Genomic DNA, 15,999 nt, shown 5'->3' with positions numbered 1-15,999 from the left:
GTCGAGGGAGGTTCCCTTTCACATGTCAGTGAAGGAGATGGCCATGGAAGATTTTTCAGGTGGTGGTCAGGTTTGAATTGGAGGAATGTTAGGAGCAAATTTGGAAAGGCATGAGAGAAAGAGTATGCTATTTGGGAATATAGAACTAAAAGAATTCATGGGTCCCAGAGCTCAGGGAAGGGATGCAGCTGGCAGGAGTGGACATGGAGAGTAATGTATGCAAATGAAGCAACTCAGCCTACAGGTGAGAGAGAAGTAAAGAAAGTATTTAGGCAGGAGACAATCAAACTTGCATTATGGAATTCTCTTTGGTGGAAGCTTACTAAATGGATTGGATACAGCAAGGCTGGATGCAGTGACACCTCTACAGTAGACCAAGGGAAAAAAAAAAAAGACACTAAAGTAAATAATAGCAATGGTAGCAAAAATCCTGAGAAACATTTAGGGGGAAATGAATGCTTTGGTATCTGACTAGGTACTGAGGATGCTCATGTCACCAACTCTATAAGGAAAAACCTGGAGGGCCTTTTAGTGAAAGGTAGAGGAGTTAACTTTGCAATTGGAAGCTTCGGAATGAGGCAAGGGCTAGAATTATAGTTTGAGAGACATAAGTAGATGGTAGCGAAAATCATGAGGCAGCAGATAGAGAGTGGTTAAACTGAGGAAAGCAGTAGGTAAAGGACAGAAAACTTTAGAATCCTTTGGAGGAGCAAAACTTAAAAATAGGTAGAAGAGGGAGTTCCCATTGTGGCTCAGTGAAAACAAAGCCAACTAACATCCATGAGGACGCATTATCGATCCCTGGCTTTGCTCAGTGTGTTAAAGATCTGGCACTGCCGTGAGCTGTGGTGTAGGTGGCAGACATGGCTTACATCCTGCATTTCTGTGGCTGTGGCATAAGCTGGTGGCTACAGCTCCGATTTGACCCCTAGCCTGGGAACTTCCATATGCTATGGGTGCAGCCCTAAGAACACATACACACACACACAAAAAGAATAGGTAGAAGAAATAGAACCTATGAAGGAATAGAGAAAGAACCATCAGGTTGGTGGTTGGGAGCAGGGGATCCAGGAAAAGGGGTCTTGTCAGAGAGAGTTAAGCAGTAGGGAGTATCAAGGAAGGAATGTCCATACTTATCAGATACCTTACTTGAATGATCAAGAAAGACAAGGATTAAGGATCATCCACTGGATTTGATAATTCTAGAGGCCATCTGGTTTCATTTTTCTTTGGTCTCTTTTTTTTTTTTAAGGCCACACCCACGGCATATGGATGTTTCCAGGCTAGCGGTCGAATCGGAGCTGTAGCTGCCAGCCTATACCACAGCCACAGCAATGCCAGATCCGAGCCACGTCTGCAACCTACACCACAGCTCATAGCAATGCCGGATCCTTAACCCACTGAGCGGGGCCAGGGATCAAACCCACAACCTCATGGTTCCTAGTCAGAGTCGTTTCTGCTGCACCAGGACGGGAACTCCTGGTTTCCTTTCCTATGTAGTCAGGTAAGCAGAAGCAATGCCTACTGTTGTTTGGACAATAAATAGGAAGTTAGAACTAAAGACTGTGAGTGTAAGCTCAACTGTTGGAAAGCTCAGGGATAAGAAGTTATGAGAGCAAAGTAGACTGGGAAGGAAGGAGAATTTTCTTTGTACAGGAGTAGGAGACACTTGAATATGTTTATCTCCTGAAGGGTAAGGACTATTATACACTAAATTAGACAAAGAAGAGAGATGAGATGTTTTGAGGTAGCTGGGTTCTGTATGAGTGGTAATGGGAATTACGACCAAGAGGAGGACTTGACCTTGGACAGAAGCACTTCTTTCTGTGAGACAAGAAAGGTGGGGAAAAGGATAAATGTTGGAGTGAATTAGCCAGTGGTGGTACCAAAAGAGAGGAAGTCATGCCTGACAAAGATGAAGTCATGGTAGATTGATGAGGATGAAAAGGGTAGTGTGTTTGAGAATTACAGAAAGAAATGAGACATAGAATTGACCAAAACAAAAAAATAAAAGGACCAATTAATTGCAGTTGGTTTGATATTGCTAATCTCTGAGATGGAAGGAGTTTTTCCAGCAGAGCTCAGTAGCTCAGCCCTGATTTAGAAAAGAGTATACTTTTGTCCCAGGTTGTAGTTTTGTATGGAAAGTGCTGTAAGCGGAAGGAAGAGTTGAGAGTAATTTGGTTTATAGCAGGTTGATTTGCTTTTAGGTTAAATAGCAGGGATTTTGTTTATGGAGATGATGTGGGCTTCATTTTTTTTTTTTTCTGGAAACCAAGCATCTTCTAAGAAAAGTATGGGATTTACACCTCTACAATCAATCTGTAAACTCCTGTAGTCTTGATATCCCATGCTTGAAACTGTTGCCTGGTTGGTTTCACCATTGGCTTTCTCAGCACATTGTAAGTTGCTGATTAGCTATAGGAAGGATATGGAATATGAGGTGGGCAGAAATTTAATTCCTATGTTATTCACATTCAGAATGACTCTAAGATTGGAACCACTTTACATGGTCCCATGGATTCATTAAAGAATCTGCAAGCAGTTTGCACCTAAATGATCATATACTTCAGGATGAAAAACATTTCTGTCACTGTTACCCAGAGTTCACTAAATTTTTCTGACTGGTGGTTCTTTCTGGTTCAAACAGCCTACTCACCGTCAAGTGGACTTGGGCATTCTGCCAGAGGCATTCATACCAAGGATGTCCAGAGACAACTCTTAAATGTAATATGCAGGGCTAGGATGTGCCAGAACTTCAACAATAGGCAAAGCAGCTCTCTTGGAATAATGGGAGAAAGGGTCAAAGTGCTATTTTGACCCTGGCCTTGGCAGTTTTTGTCCCAACAACTCAAGTTTCAAAAACAGGAAGTAGGGAAACTGTGGGAATGATAACAGGCGAGTAAAATTATAAAAGCCTTGATGGGCTTTATAAGAAGGAACTGTTATGGGAAAAATTCTACACTGGGAGTCTGAAAATCACATCAAAGATCTGGACCTCAGTGTCTTCATCCTGAACAACAGGGGAGGCAGAATGGTTATAAACTAAAACCTGGCTCCTCTTATCTGCTTTACAATTCAGGGGTTCCCACTGAGATTCTATTGAATGAGTAAAAGCTGATGCTAAAATAAGTTTGAAGACTTCTTGTTAGAAGATATTTCCCCAGATCCTTTCTATTCTAAAATTCAAATATTCTAGTGAGAATAAACAATGTAGTTGCATTTAATTCTCATGAGTCTAATAGATGAGTGTAATAGTTGTCATTATTGTTATTCAGCAGATTTTTATTACTGCCTTATGTCAACCACATGATTCAAGATCTCTTAATTTGAGCCCATGGATGGATTTCTGGGAGTCTGCAAAAGCCCTAAACCCACATGCAATGTTTTGTGGATAAGGCATACAGAGAGAGGGTCCAAAACTTTCATCAGAATCTCAACATCAAGATGAGAGCAGTAAGGGCAAGGTCATCCCCCACTCAGATCTAAAGCTGCCACAGAGTGAAAGAAATTCAAAGAAATTTTATGGGGCTGACCATGAAAACTGCTTCCCAAATATCCTCCCAAACCTATATCCCCTTCATTCCCTGCCCACCCCCCCCAACCCCCCACCTCAGGACTCTGTTACCATTGTGTGTTCATAATATTTAGAGCAGGCAGAGGTCAGCAGGACCTTTAGTAAAGGTGCAACATTCCCTCTTATTCTTACATTTTCTGATTTTTGAAGGAAGCCAAGAGCAAATCTTTGGCTCTCTGTACCAATCCTCTACCACCTGGACATGTCTTTACTAGATAGAAAAAACCGCAGCCTTCTCATTTTCATTCTGTAGCCTTGTTAACCTGGAGCTTTAGATGGTTCCTGGACCTGAGGATAAGTTTTTTGTTTGTTTGTTTGTTTTTAAAGAAGTATTCTATAGCAATTGGGAAGAAGGAAAGTAAAGAAAAACATAAATGTTTGGCCATCCCATAATATCGTTCCTTGAAAGCTTTGGGCAGTAACTGGGGAAGATTTCGATTTTTCTGAGTACATTTTCAATTCTGTTCTGCAGTGAGTAGTTGATTATTAACATTATTTTTCTAAAAATAAACAACAAGGATTTACGTTGCACAGGGAATTATGTTTAATATCTTGTGATAAACTATAATGGAATAGAATTTGAAAAAAATATATATATATGAAAAACCAAATCATTTTGCTGTATACCTGAAACTAACAATATGGTAAATCAACTATACTTCAACAAAAGAATTATATTTCATAGCAGGCATTTCTGTGGTCATTTAAGTCCTGGTTCAGAGGGGAATAACCCAGTGGGAAGAACGGAGCTCTGATATGAGGCAGCAGTCAGGAAATGGAGCAGGGGGTGAGGCTGTGACACAAAGTCAGGTGTCAGCAAGGAGCCCCTAGACTCACTGAGCCAAGCAAGGGGTTGTAGCTGCACCCTGACTCCCACAGTAGGGCAGAGCTTGATCCCGGGGATGTGTGTAATGATGCATTTGCATGGAAAAAACAAAGCAGCTCTCACAAATTATACGCTAACTCAGACACCCTGCAAGAAGTGGAAGAACAATGGGAGCTTGAAAAACAAAACAGGAAACAGCACCGACCCTGGAACCAGAAGTTGATGTGAGATACAGTAAGAATTCTCAGAATTTAACCCTTTTGCTCTCTTTTCATTCCAGATGCTGCACAACAAGCATGTCATGGTCCGTGTGGGAGGAGGTTGGGAAACATTTGCAGGGTATTTGTTGAAACACGACCCCTGCCGGATGCTGCAGATCTCCCGTGTGGATGGCAAGACATCCCCCATCCAGAGTAAATCTCCAACCCTTAGGGACATGAATCCAGATAATTACCTGGTGGTCTCTGCCAATTATAAGGCTAAGAAGGAAATTAAATGAAACTAGTTGGTCACCACAAGGGGACTCTCATAATGGCCTGTATCCACATCTCCAGTTGTAGTCAGTTTAGTTCACACGCTCCGAAAATTACTTTGGAAAAAGACGTAACAGACAGAAAGATGTCATCATGTTAAAGCATGTTCAACGAGTAGCATTATTTATTTGGAATGCTTCGGTAGAAAATGACCTAGTCAGAGAAATTCTAAACTCAGATTTAAATCAGACAAATTGTAGGCAAATTATTATTTCTCAATATATGAACATGGTATTTAGGATACAATAGTAGCAGCATAATTCTAGCTAGAGGTAAAAATTATTAGGAGAAAATAGTTGGGATGTACAGTTAAGTCAACAGAAAGTGCCTGCCTAATGTCTAAGGAATAAAAGCACCCCAGACATTTTTAATAATTGCAAGATTTTTAAGCGCATTTTAAAAAAGTGATAATTAGCATGATGTGCTCCTGAAAATGTCCAATGGCACTACAAATAAGTACAGAGTGCTCTCCACAGCAGTGCTTTACTGGAAAGGCCACTTCAGAAAAGTTTACATTCACTTGGACGATTGCCTTAAAATTTAGCCTTTATCTATGACCAAATATCTGGGGTACTCTGTACTCTGGGACGTTTTCACTGCACCCCTTACAGAATGGCTTATGACTTGTTTCACACATTCCGAGGCATGTGGCTGTGAGACTGACAGTGTAATTCACACGCATAAGCTGACATACGTTTATATTTTGACAGAATAAACTCTACAGTCAAATGTTCATTGACTTCATGTTATTTCAAAGCATTTTCTTATTAAAATATATCTTTAGTTAACCCTACTTTGCTGTGCTGTCTAGTAAAGTAATTTCACTGTAGCTAATGATGTTACAGACTAAGTATACCCTTGTATACCTAGGACAGGGCTGTTTTATACCCATAAACGGCAAAATGGTGTCCTCACTGAATCAAGAATTAAAAAGATAAATATTAAAAAGTGTTTACCTGTCTGTCTATCAATGTTTTATTCTGAAATAAAGATAATCTTCAAATGGCAACTTCTCCTGAGAGTTATAGGAAGAGTCAAATCATGGTTACCTTTTTCTTCACTTTGGGCCGCTGAGATGTAGTGATACTTGTTCTCCTTATCAGAGAGTTCTAAGGACTTGATCAGAAATAGTCCTTTAAGTGCTCCCCAGATATAAAAATTATAGGCAGAGTTAATTTGTCATTCCCTCATTTTTCAACAAGAAAATCCACCTTTCTTGCTTCAGAAAGTCAGGGAAGAAGTATCTCAGTTTGTCACATGGATCATTTACTCAAATCAGACACAACCTTTTTAAAACAACAGGACCGGTGGCGCTGGAAATGGTGAATATCATTATGGAAAAAAAAAAGTTTCATAGAAAATAAAATCATCATTGAATAGGGAGTATTGTAATATCTTTTAAAATATTAAACTAACCCAACTAACATTAACACTGAATTTCCCTGTATGGTAATCAGCAGTATTTCCATCAAAACTTTCTCCTGTGCTTAAATTTGTTCTCAAAAACACTTATGTCTTTAATAATTAATTTCATTAACTTAGTTCCTAGTTTATTAGTTTTTCATTCCTGATGTAGCTTAAGCAACAGGAATTTGTTATGTTATAGTTTTGTAGCTCACAAGTTTGACATTGTCTCGCTGAGGTAAAATCAAGACATCAGCAGGGCTGTGTTCCTTTCTGAGGAGTCTAGGAGAGGATCCCTTTCTTTGCTTCTCCCACTTTCTGGAGGTTGTCTGATCTCCTTGATATCTGCCCCCCTTCCTCTGTCTTCAAAGCCAGCAATAGAGTGTTTCAGTGATGCTTCTTTGTTTGTATCTCTTTGATCACAGGTTGGAAAGGTTCTCTGCTTTTAAAGAGCCCTGTGTTTCAATTGGTTCCACCTGGATAATCCATTATACTCTCCCCTTTTTAATATCATTCACTAAATCACATCTGTAAGATAGCTTTTATGGTATAATGTCAACATATTCCCAGATTCCAGGGATTAGGATGGGTCTACCTAAAGGAGTCAAGATCTACATATAGTTCAAATGCTTTAAAATTAATATGTACCATATACTGCAATATAACACAAGTCTTGTGGGAAGTATGAGATAGTGGCTCAGTTTCCTTTTTGTAAATCAAATAAGCTGTTCTATTGAATTTAGTTTCTATTGCATTTAGTATCTGCAAATTCTAATTTAGGGCTCAGGCTGTGGTCTTATCATCTGAAAATGCAACCAAATTAAAAGATACAACCATTCTTCTATTTTACCTTATTATATACTAAAAAACTGTAAGAACCAAAAATGCTGTAATGCACATTACGAATGAACAAAAGCTTAAAAGTTTATGACAATGCATTATATAGAATTACCTCACAATATTTTTATATTTAAAATAGACATTTTAAAGTATAGTACTTACATACTTCTTTCATATATTCATACTTGCCTTGGAAATTTCACATCTGTATAAATCTTATGATCATTCTTTAATAAATATAATAGAAACACCTGTAAAATTTGGACAAACATTATTACCCATCCAGATTCTCAGTTGAACGCATTCAACTACTACAAGAATCTTTAGAGTTGAATCTGACATGGTATAATAGTACATCACTGCCCTATGATGGCACCACTAATATATAATTTTAAATACAGCAAGCAAAAAAACCCCACTTTATTATACTGTAAAATAAATAGTATGCTTATTTTATAAGCTCAAAAGTAGAAAATAAATTAGGAGAAATTCAGTGTTTTCTATAAACACTAATTTTTTAGTAAGTTACAAAAATTTATAGTGTTCCTTCACATAAGCCCTTCAAATGATTTTTCAAGATTTTCCCTGATGATCAGTTTAAAGGCACTAAGTCCATACGTTTAAGCAAAAGTCTTCATGTATAATGCAATAAAGAGATAGAAGGTTAACTGGCAAACAATAAATAGCTAGCTCATTTTATAAACGAGGGAAAATACAATTTGCAAACTGTCATATGTGAGATGTATACAGAATTTTTACATGCAAATATATAAATATATATTCACTATTTAGGTTCATGTTTTAACAACTAAAAAACAGCAAATCATTCACTGCAGAAGAACAAATGTAGAGAAAATAAGTACTTAGTGAAAGGTCTGGCCATTTTCTAAGTCTAAAAATCAAAAGTATTTTCGATATTCAATTCTGAAAAAGCACTGCACTTAAGGGCACTAAAATTACAAAGTCTGAATCTTCATTTATTCAAAGAGAAGAGATTAAATTGAGGATTTCCACTTGATTGCAGGTATTAATTATTGGCAGTAGACTCTTCCACTTATGTTATACTTTATGAAACTGTCCACTAGAAAAGATAAAAATATAGAGAAAAGTAAATCTTATTTAAAGTTATGTAACAGTATTCTAGTGAACAAACAGGCATGAGAGGACCATGGACTATACAAATGCAAAATGATCTTTGAAAGCAACAATTAGTAAAATGTTACATTATAGCTAAAAGTCTAAAATAAGATGTACAGTGGTATAAAAATATAAAGAAATAAAACAAGGAGTTCCCATTGTGAGTTCCCATTGAGCCCAGGATGTGGGCTCAATCCCTGGCCTTACTCAGTGGGTTAAGGATCTGGCACTGCCACAAGCTGCAGTGTAGGTGTCAGGTGAGACTCAGATCCGGCATTGCTATGGCTGTGGCATAGGCTTGCAGCTGCCTGCAGCTCCAATTCAACCCCTAGCTCGGGAATTTCAATACACCACAACTATGGCCCAAAAAAGAAAGAAAGAAAGAGAGAAAGAAAACAAAATATATGGACAGATTAGTAGATCCCAAATATCCAGTAATCACTGAAGGAAAAGTAAAACATCACAAAACCAAAAAACAATAAAATAAAAATAAATGAATCATTTTTTGAGGCAGGAAGTGAAGAAATGGTAGAAATTATTAAATAATGAATTAGTAATGTCTTCTCCTTGCTTGACTGGATAAACTATTCCATTAGGCATTTAATCAAGTCTTTTTTTTGCTATTTCTTGGGCCGCTCCCGCGGCATATGGAGGTTCCCAGGCTAGGGGTTGAATCAGAGCTGCAGCCACTGGCCTACGCCAGACCCACAGCAACGCGGGATCCGAGCTGTGTCTGCAACCTACACCACAGCTCAGGGCAACGCCAGATCATCAACCCACTGAGCAAGTGCAGGGACCGAACCCGCAACCTCATGGTTCCTAGTCGGATTCGTTAACCACTGCGCCACGACCGGAACTCCTTAATCAAGTCTTAAATCTGAAGTAGTAAGTTCTGAAAAAGCCACTGGGATGGTATTAGAGGTATTTACCAGTTTCTTGAGTAGTCATTTTCCAAGTATATACAAGGTATATTATTGAGTGTAACATTAAGAAAAATAATAAATTGAAAATTTTAAAATTAAGGATTAGTCCAAGTAAACTCACTTTCCTTTCTTTGGCTCTTCATAGAGACTTAAATACTGTGCCCTTTTTAATCTCCAAGAAAGGAATTCAGTATGTAATTCAGTATTCAGTATTTTATTTTGCTATTTCTTGGCCTGCTCCCACGGCATATGGAGGTTCCCAGCCTAGGGGTCCAATTGGGAGCTGTAGCCGCCGGCCTACACCAGAGCCACAGCAACGCAGGATCCGAGCCGCGTTGCAACCTACACCACAGCTCACAGCAACGCAGGATTGTTAACCCACTGAACAAGGGCAGGGACTGAACCCGCAACCTCATGGTTCCTAGTTGGATTCGTTAACCACTGCACCACCACGGGAACTCCGGTATTCAGTATTTTAAACTTTTTTTTTTTTTTTTTTTTTCTTTACCATAGGACTATCTCTCAGGATTAGCATTACAAGCACTAGAGCAGTGATTCTCAATCTGGTTGGATATTGGGCTAAACCCACTTTCAGCCATTCTAATTGGCCTAGGGCTGGACCCAAGGCTCAGGCTTTTGTGAAAGCTCCTTGGGAGTCTCCAGCAGCAGCCAGGGTTGGGAGGCACTGCATGGAATGTCTGCCACTGCTCCTCTACTGGTAAGTCCTGAACCCATGCTAGTTTGTGTCCTGATGCTGTCATCACATTGACTCCTTCAAATAAGACTGCCTTTCCAGGACACAGTGAGCACTTTTAAGGCCAATTACCCTGGGAAGAGGCAGCTAGTCAGGAGATGACTATGTGGAAAGCATGATGACAAGGAAAGACGGTTTTTTCCTCATACTATGGAGCCCAGTTAGGAAGAATCTAGTTGTGACACAGTTGAGGCCAACCTGTAGAACAGGCCTGAGAGCAGTCCCTAAAGGATCCTAGGCCAAAGGGTTTGAGGATTAAAGTTATTTTCTTGCTTGTATTTTTCCTTCTGTTATCCCTGAGCCTCCAAAAACTTATTTTGAATTACACTGTATGTTCTCGATGAGCAAAGCAGGTGGTCAAAGAAAAAAGGGACTAAATTTAACACTGAGGTGTTTTTTTTTGAGCACTTCTGAAGGGACCAGAAGCAATACAAGGCTTAATTTATTTTTAATCTACAGACTTCAGGTTTAGTTAAGAAATCCCTTTATCTTTTATTAGAGTTCAAAAGCTGATGTTAAATTTGTTAGAACATGTAAAGTAAGTACCTTCTGATTATATATAAAGTATCTTTTTTTGGTAACATTGTATGTGACTTTAAGTCATTTTGAACTTCCATTTCTTCTACTATGAAATAGTTGATCTTAGCACCATTTCCAGTTCCATAATTTAATTTTCATATATGCTTTTGAGAACCCTATATGAAGTGATAAATTGGTGACATAGATCTTTATCTAAACAGAATGTTGAAAGTAAGCATTTATGCTTTTGTTAAATATCTGACCTTGTATCTCCCAAATGTTTTACTTTACATTAATTCTTTCTTATTATGGGGGTATATTAAAGAAATAAATCAATAAATACAATACTCACCACTATTTACCTTAATATTAGAACCAATTATTTTATATGTTGTTAAAGTTAACAATAAAAAACTATTTTCTTTAAATTTCACTTATTAAATGAAATCAGATGAAGTAACATACAATGATAAAATATGCACAGATAAATCTTATTTCCATGTATCTTCCTGAGTCAGAATCACTTCTGCTCAGGGTGCTCCTAAATTGCCTGCCTTACAAGTCAGGATTGTATATACATAGGTATTTATATATTTTTGTGAGCAATAGCCAAATTGAATTGAGAAGGTAGCAAATCAACTAAACAAGTGCTCATAAACCACCACTAAGCTAAATACAAATGCTTGAAATTCAGGACATTGTCCTTTCAAAGATATACTTGAGAAATCTATTTCCTTTAAAAATTGCCCAAAGAAGAAAATCTTAATATATGAACCATTACTTTTCTGAGCTTTAACACATAAGCTAAAACCTTTTATCATCCTGCTAGATTGCAGCAAGCCCCACGCTCAGGGACCATGCTTAATTGTCCATTATTGTACTTTTAGTATCCAGAGTTACCATGGCTAAGATTGGGAGGAGTATGTGTCAGATGCACCCCTGTACATCCTACTGTCCAAATCAATGTTTACATAACAATGATAATGAGTGACAATGGGAAGCTCAGTAGTCTCAAATCATTGAGTGGAAAAAATTCCAAGAGTCTGAAGTAGTTTATAGTATAATCCCATTTAGTAAGACTGATGTATAAATGATATTAGAAGCAATGTCTGTCAAAATGACACTGAATTTGGGTGATTTTTACTTTCTTTTTTATACCTTTCTATATTGTTTTCTATACTTTAAGATTGCCATCAATTATATAAGTATCAAGTATTAAAATACAGAGTTAAGATAGTCAGGAAATATATTTTCATTTTGGAAAAAAGAAAGCAAATATATTCCAGTGAATGTCGGAACATCCAAATAAATGGACACTTCTTCCAAACTATATTGTTCATGCTTTTAAATTAATTCACAATTTTCCAATAATCCATTTCCTGAGGAAATTATTGAATGGACTGCTACTTAAGTTTTTTTAAAAAATTCCAAGTAAATTAAACCTTAAGTAAATTTTAATACTTACTCTAAGTCCACCTTCTGGTGGGGGTCCAGATGTAGCCATTTGTTTTTCTATTTTTTCCTTTTTCTTTCTTTTTTCTTCCACAGACCTAACATCCAAAATGCCCCGAGATGCAGCCTTCAAGAAAATTGTTAAGGAGTGTAGAAAAATAACAAAAATCAGTTTCCATTGGTCTAGCGGGTTGGTCTATTTCTACAACAGGTTTACATAAAACATATTATAATTTCTTCATTGGTAATTTTGCAACCATACAAATTTCACCCCTAAAGTTACTTCACATCTGTCGGAATTTTATAAGCCACAGTCATTTCATCCCAAGGAAGAATGTTATTAAAGGGGCATCTCACATAATAGAAAACGTGTATGGTAATTTTCATATGTTAAATGACATAAATGCTTTGAAGTAATTTCTAGAAACACAGAAGTCATTTTGAGAAATGTTTACCTTTATAGGCTATCAGATACCATTCTCATTAGAGAATACTACTAGTAATTGGCATTTGCAGAGAACAAAGTGCAAATTTAACTATCTAAGGTAGAATTTTATTTTTACTCTCACCTCCTTCTGTCTTCTCTCTGCAGCCTCTGCAAGCTTTGCTCTTTTTTCTTCCTGGGAGAAAATGTGTAAGAAAGATGTTTAACAACAAAACCAAACATTATCCTTTATATTTTATACTTTTATCTTATAGGTTATATAACAGTTTACAAAAATATTTAGTACTGGCTCAAAATGTCTCACTAAAAATGCCATTATTTATAACATTTATAAAATACTCAATTTTCTGAATATCATTCTCCCAATCAATATACCTTCAACTAAGCACAAGATGAAACTAAAACATATATATGTATTATATATCTCATACACATACACAGACTGCTATTTGCTTTTTTTTTTTTTTTTTTTTAAAGGGATTACAAGCCAGTCAGGGCAATAATAAAGTGGGGGGAATTCCTGTTGTGGCTCAGTGGTTAACGAATCTGACTAGGAACCATGAGGTTGCGGGTTCAATCCCTGGCCTTGCTCAGTGGGTTAAGGATCCAGCGTTGCCATGAGCTATGGTGTAGGTCACAGACACAGCTCGGATCTGGCATTTGCTGTAGCCATGGTGCAGGCCAGTGGCTACAGCTCCGATTCGACCCCTAGCCTGGGAACCTCCATATGGCGCGGGTGCGGCCCTAGATAAGACAAAAAGACAAACAAACAAATAAATAAATACAGAAATTTATGGTTTGTACTGTCAATTAAAAAGGAGTTTGAAGTAGGCTGGTGTTTGCAGAAAAAGTTCACACATCAAGTGGGAGAATCTCACTGTGTAGGATGATGGGAGGGACTTGAAATTTATGAGATACACTGTTCTCTGTTGGGAAACAGTAAATATTATTTCTCTGTATCATGTATTACATTATTCATAGTCATAGATTATAATTCTTGAAATATGATAGTAAGTAGCATTCTCTTGGGAGCTATGTTAATAATTCTCCTGTTTTCCATACAATACATTCATTTTTTCATTCATTCATTCATTCATTGGATAAATACTTATGGTGCCACTATTATGCCTCAGGAACTTTTCTACTTGCTGAGGAAACAGCAGTGAAACACAGACAAATGTTTCCACCCACGTGGAATTTACATTCCAAAGAGGACAGTCACAGTATAATCAAATAAACATAAATCTATCAGAAGTGCTTTGGGAAAATAGAAGAATATGGTGAATAAGAAATAGAAGGATGGGTGGGTGGTAGAGTGGAAGATCTATTTCATTTAGGGTGCTGGGTAAGAGAAGCCTCAAAGATAAAGTGACATTCAAGTAGCAGGCAATGTGCTTATCTGTGGGGGTGGGGGAAAGGCTTAACAAATGCTGGCAGATTGGTATTTTATCAACAGCCAGATAAACAAAATTAGGAACATTTAAAAGCAAGAGTAACAAGAAAGACAAGGTGAACTTTCTCATATCAACTTCCAGGTCATTTCTAGTACTTATGATCAAATCGCTGAAGAGTTAATGTACTTCCCTAAACTTATTTCCTTCAATGAATTTTTAGCTAGATAGAAGAGAGGAATTCAGGGTTTCTGTTACAAATTTCCTGCAAGGATTATTAATGTAAAAATGCTATTAAAAATAGAAAGCTGCAAAAAGTATTAATGTATTATAGCACAAACCACCTATTTAAATCTGAAATCATCCAGATAAATAATTTCTAGTGCAAGTATGTCGCATGGGACAAATCTACGTATTTTAAAACTTTATTTCTTGTTTATCTGAAACTCTAAGCACCCTGTATTTTTATCTGCTAAACGTGACAATCTTACAAATTTTATGTTCTGTACTACATAAAATTCTTTTGTAAAAAGAACTTAAAAGAGGAGTTCCCGTCGTGGCGCAGTGGTTAACGAATCCGACTAGGAACCATGCGGTTGAGGGTTCGATCCCTGGCCTTGTTCAGTGGGTTGGCGATCCGGCGTTGCTGTGAGCTGTGGTGTAGGTCGCAGACGCGGCTCCCATCCGGCGTTGCTGTGGCTCTGGTATAGGCCGGTGGCTGCAGCTCCGATTAGATCCCTAGCCTGGGAACCTCCATATGCCGCGGAAGCGGCCCTAGAAAAAAAAAAAAAAAAAAAAAACTTAAAAGAGATAAATACTAAAGAGAAATCATTGATTAACAATATATCCCATAAAGCACAGGAGGCACCTTCTTATCTCCTACAATATCAAACACTTTAGTTCACGGAGAAAGAGAAATTTCTTTACACACTCGAACTCCATCTACCGCATCTCCCAGAATGGCCACCGCACGCACGGACTGCGTACGCCTGCGTCCTACTAACTCCCAATTTTGCCAGCCAGCGAGATGTGAAAAAACGCTAGAGCCGCCTTTAGATAAAATTTTCCCTAACGGAAGTGTAGAGACCCACGCGGAGTCAGCAGCCCAGGTCCTGGGGGCAGGACCTCCTGTCCCTGCCACCAGGGTTGGCTGCACATCCGGCCCGAGCCACCGCGTCCAACAGCCGGTCCCGGGGCCCGCATCTCAGGGCCTTTGGCGCGCCCCTTTGGGAAACAGGTGCGCACGGCGCGGGCGGGCTGACATGGGGACGCAAGAACGCTGGGAGGAGGCCTTACTCACCGGGTCTGGCGAGGGAGGCGCCTCCTCCGTTGGACAGGGAAAACACAGCCCCATGGGGACGACAGCTGACGCCCCTTTCTGGGTCAGCCCCAGACCAGGCCTTGCAAACTGCGTTGTCAGACCCGGGCCCCAGGTCTAAGGGGCTCGCTCCGCCCCCGCCGGGCGGCTTGGTGACTGGGCAGCTCAGCTCCGCCCCGCCCCTCTGCAGCAACGCCCCCGCGCTCCCTCTCAGCTCTGCCCCGCCCCACCACCACCTCCCACCCCGGCTCGGCTCAGGCCCCTGGTATAAGGCTCCGCCCATTTCGCGCTTCGGCCCCGCCCTTGCAGCTGGTCTCCCTCCCATTGAGTAAACTCCTTACCTCCAGAGGCTCCACCTGGACCAGACCTTGGTTCCTAGAAACGCTTGCCCAGAGCAGCATGCGGAGGAGGAGTGGAAAAGCTTGACCAGTGGCTCCGGGTTGGCTGGGCCTTTATAAATGAATGATGTAACTCTGGATAGTTTATACTACTTCTTTGGTGAGAAGAGATTCTGACCTCCAAGAAATTAAAGCCAAAATTTTGAAGTCAGCACTCTTTTCTGTTAAGTGCCTCTCGCTACTACCCCAGTCGAGACAGCAGAACATGAAATCCATCAGTATATTTTAGAAGTGAGCATCATTAGTGAACCATTAGTTGAGATTCCCAATAGTTTCTGGTGCTTTGGACTCATTTATTAATAATGTTTGATATATTCAGAAATACTTAAAATGAAGGCATCTCAAATTTTAAGGGCCATAAGAATCACTTGGGCATCTACCTAAGTGTATTAACATATGAGTTAACAAGTGCCACAGCAAAATGGACATATCATTGGAAAATTGATGCAAGCACACTGAGTTATTGATCTTAATCTTCTGAT

At 38.9% G+C, this 15,999-nt stretch overlaps 2 protein-coding genes across 12 annotated transcripts in view; one reads left to right on the top strand and one right to left on the bottom strand.

The window, feature by feature from the left end:
• Positions 1-5,945, top strand: part of GAS2 (growth arrest specific 2) — a 171,501-nt gene extending 165,556 nt beyond the window's left edge. For 10 of the 11 annotated variants that reach the window (XR_014837163.1, XM_021083240.2, XM_021083246.2 and 7 more), the window contains one exon: positions 4,684-5,887. Coding sequence is in view for 10 of the 11 variants with exons in the window: in XM_021083240.2 (XP_020938899.1) it covers positions 4,684-4,902 (219 nt within the window). In the remaining variant the exon portion in view is untranslated. Of the gene's footprint in view, positions 1-4,683 lie in introns of all 11 variants that reach the window. The other variant, XM_021083247.2, reaches the window with a different exon arrangement.
• Positions 5,033-15,211, bottom strand: SVIP (small VCP interacting protein). The gene is made up of 4 exons (XM_003353923.5): positions 15,102-15,211; positions 12,535-12,585; positions 11,979-12,092; positions 5,033-8,261 (listed from the first exon to the last, which is right to left on the bottom strand). Exons 1-4 carry the CDS (start codon positions 15,153-15,155, stop codon positions 8,247-8,249), a joined length of 234 nt encoding a protein of 77 aa, XP_003353971.1. The 5' UTR covers positions 15,156-15,211; the 3' UTR covers positions 5,033-8,246.
• Positions 15,212-15,999: the final 788 nt, after the last annotated feature.

Source organism: Sus scrofa, chromosome 2 (genome assembly GCF_054392235.1).
Source record: "Sus scrofa isolate SSC_HxYL_T2T_F1_AM1 chromosome 2, Sscrofa_HxYL_maternal_Yorkshire_Landrace_v2.0, whole genome shotgun sequence".
Lineage (NCBI taxonomy): Eukaryota > Metazoa > Chordata > Mammalia > Artiodactyla > Suidae > Sus > Sus scrofa.
The sequence above is the reverse complement of the archived record's forward strand: the minus strand, read 5'-3'. Positions and strand labels throughout refer to the sequence as shown.

Excerpts from the sequence above, each read along its gene's own strand:
- SVIP (XM_003353923.5), bottom strand. The coding sequence starts at position 15,155 with ATGGGGCTGTGTTTTCCCTGTCCAACGGAGGAGGCGCCTCCCTCGCCA. Across the intron at positions 12,586-15,101 it reads CGCCTCCCTCGCCAGACCCG|GAAGAAAAAAGAGCAAAGCT; the intron begins GTGAGTAAGGCC and ends ATTTTCTCCCAG. Across the intron at positions 12,093-12,534 it reads CAGAGAGAAGACAGAAGGAG|GCTGCATCTCGGGGCATTTT; the intron begins GTGAGAGTAAAA and ends ATTTTCTTGAAG.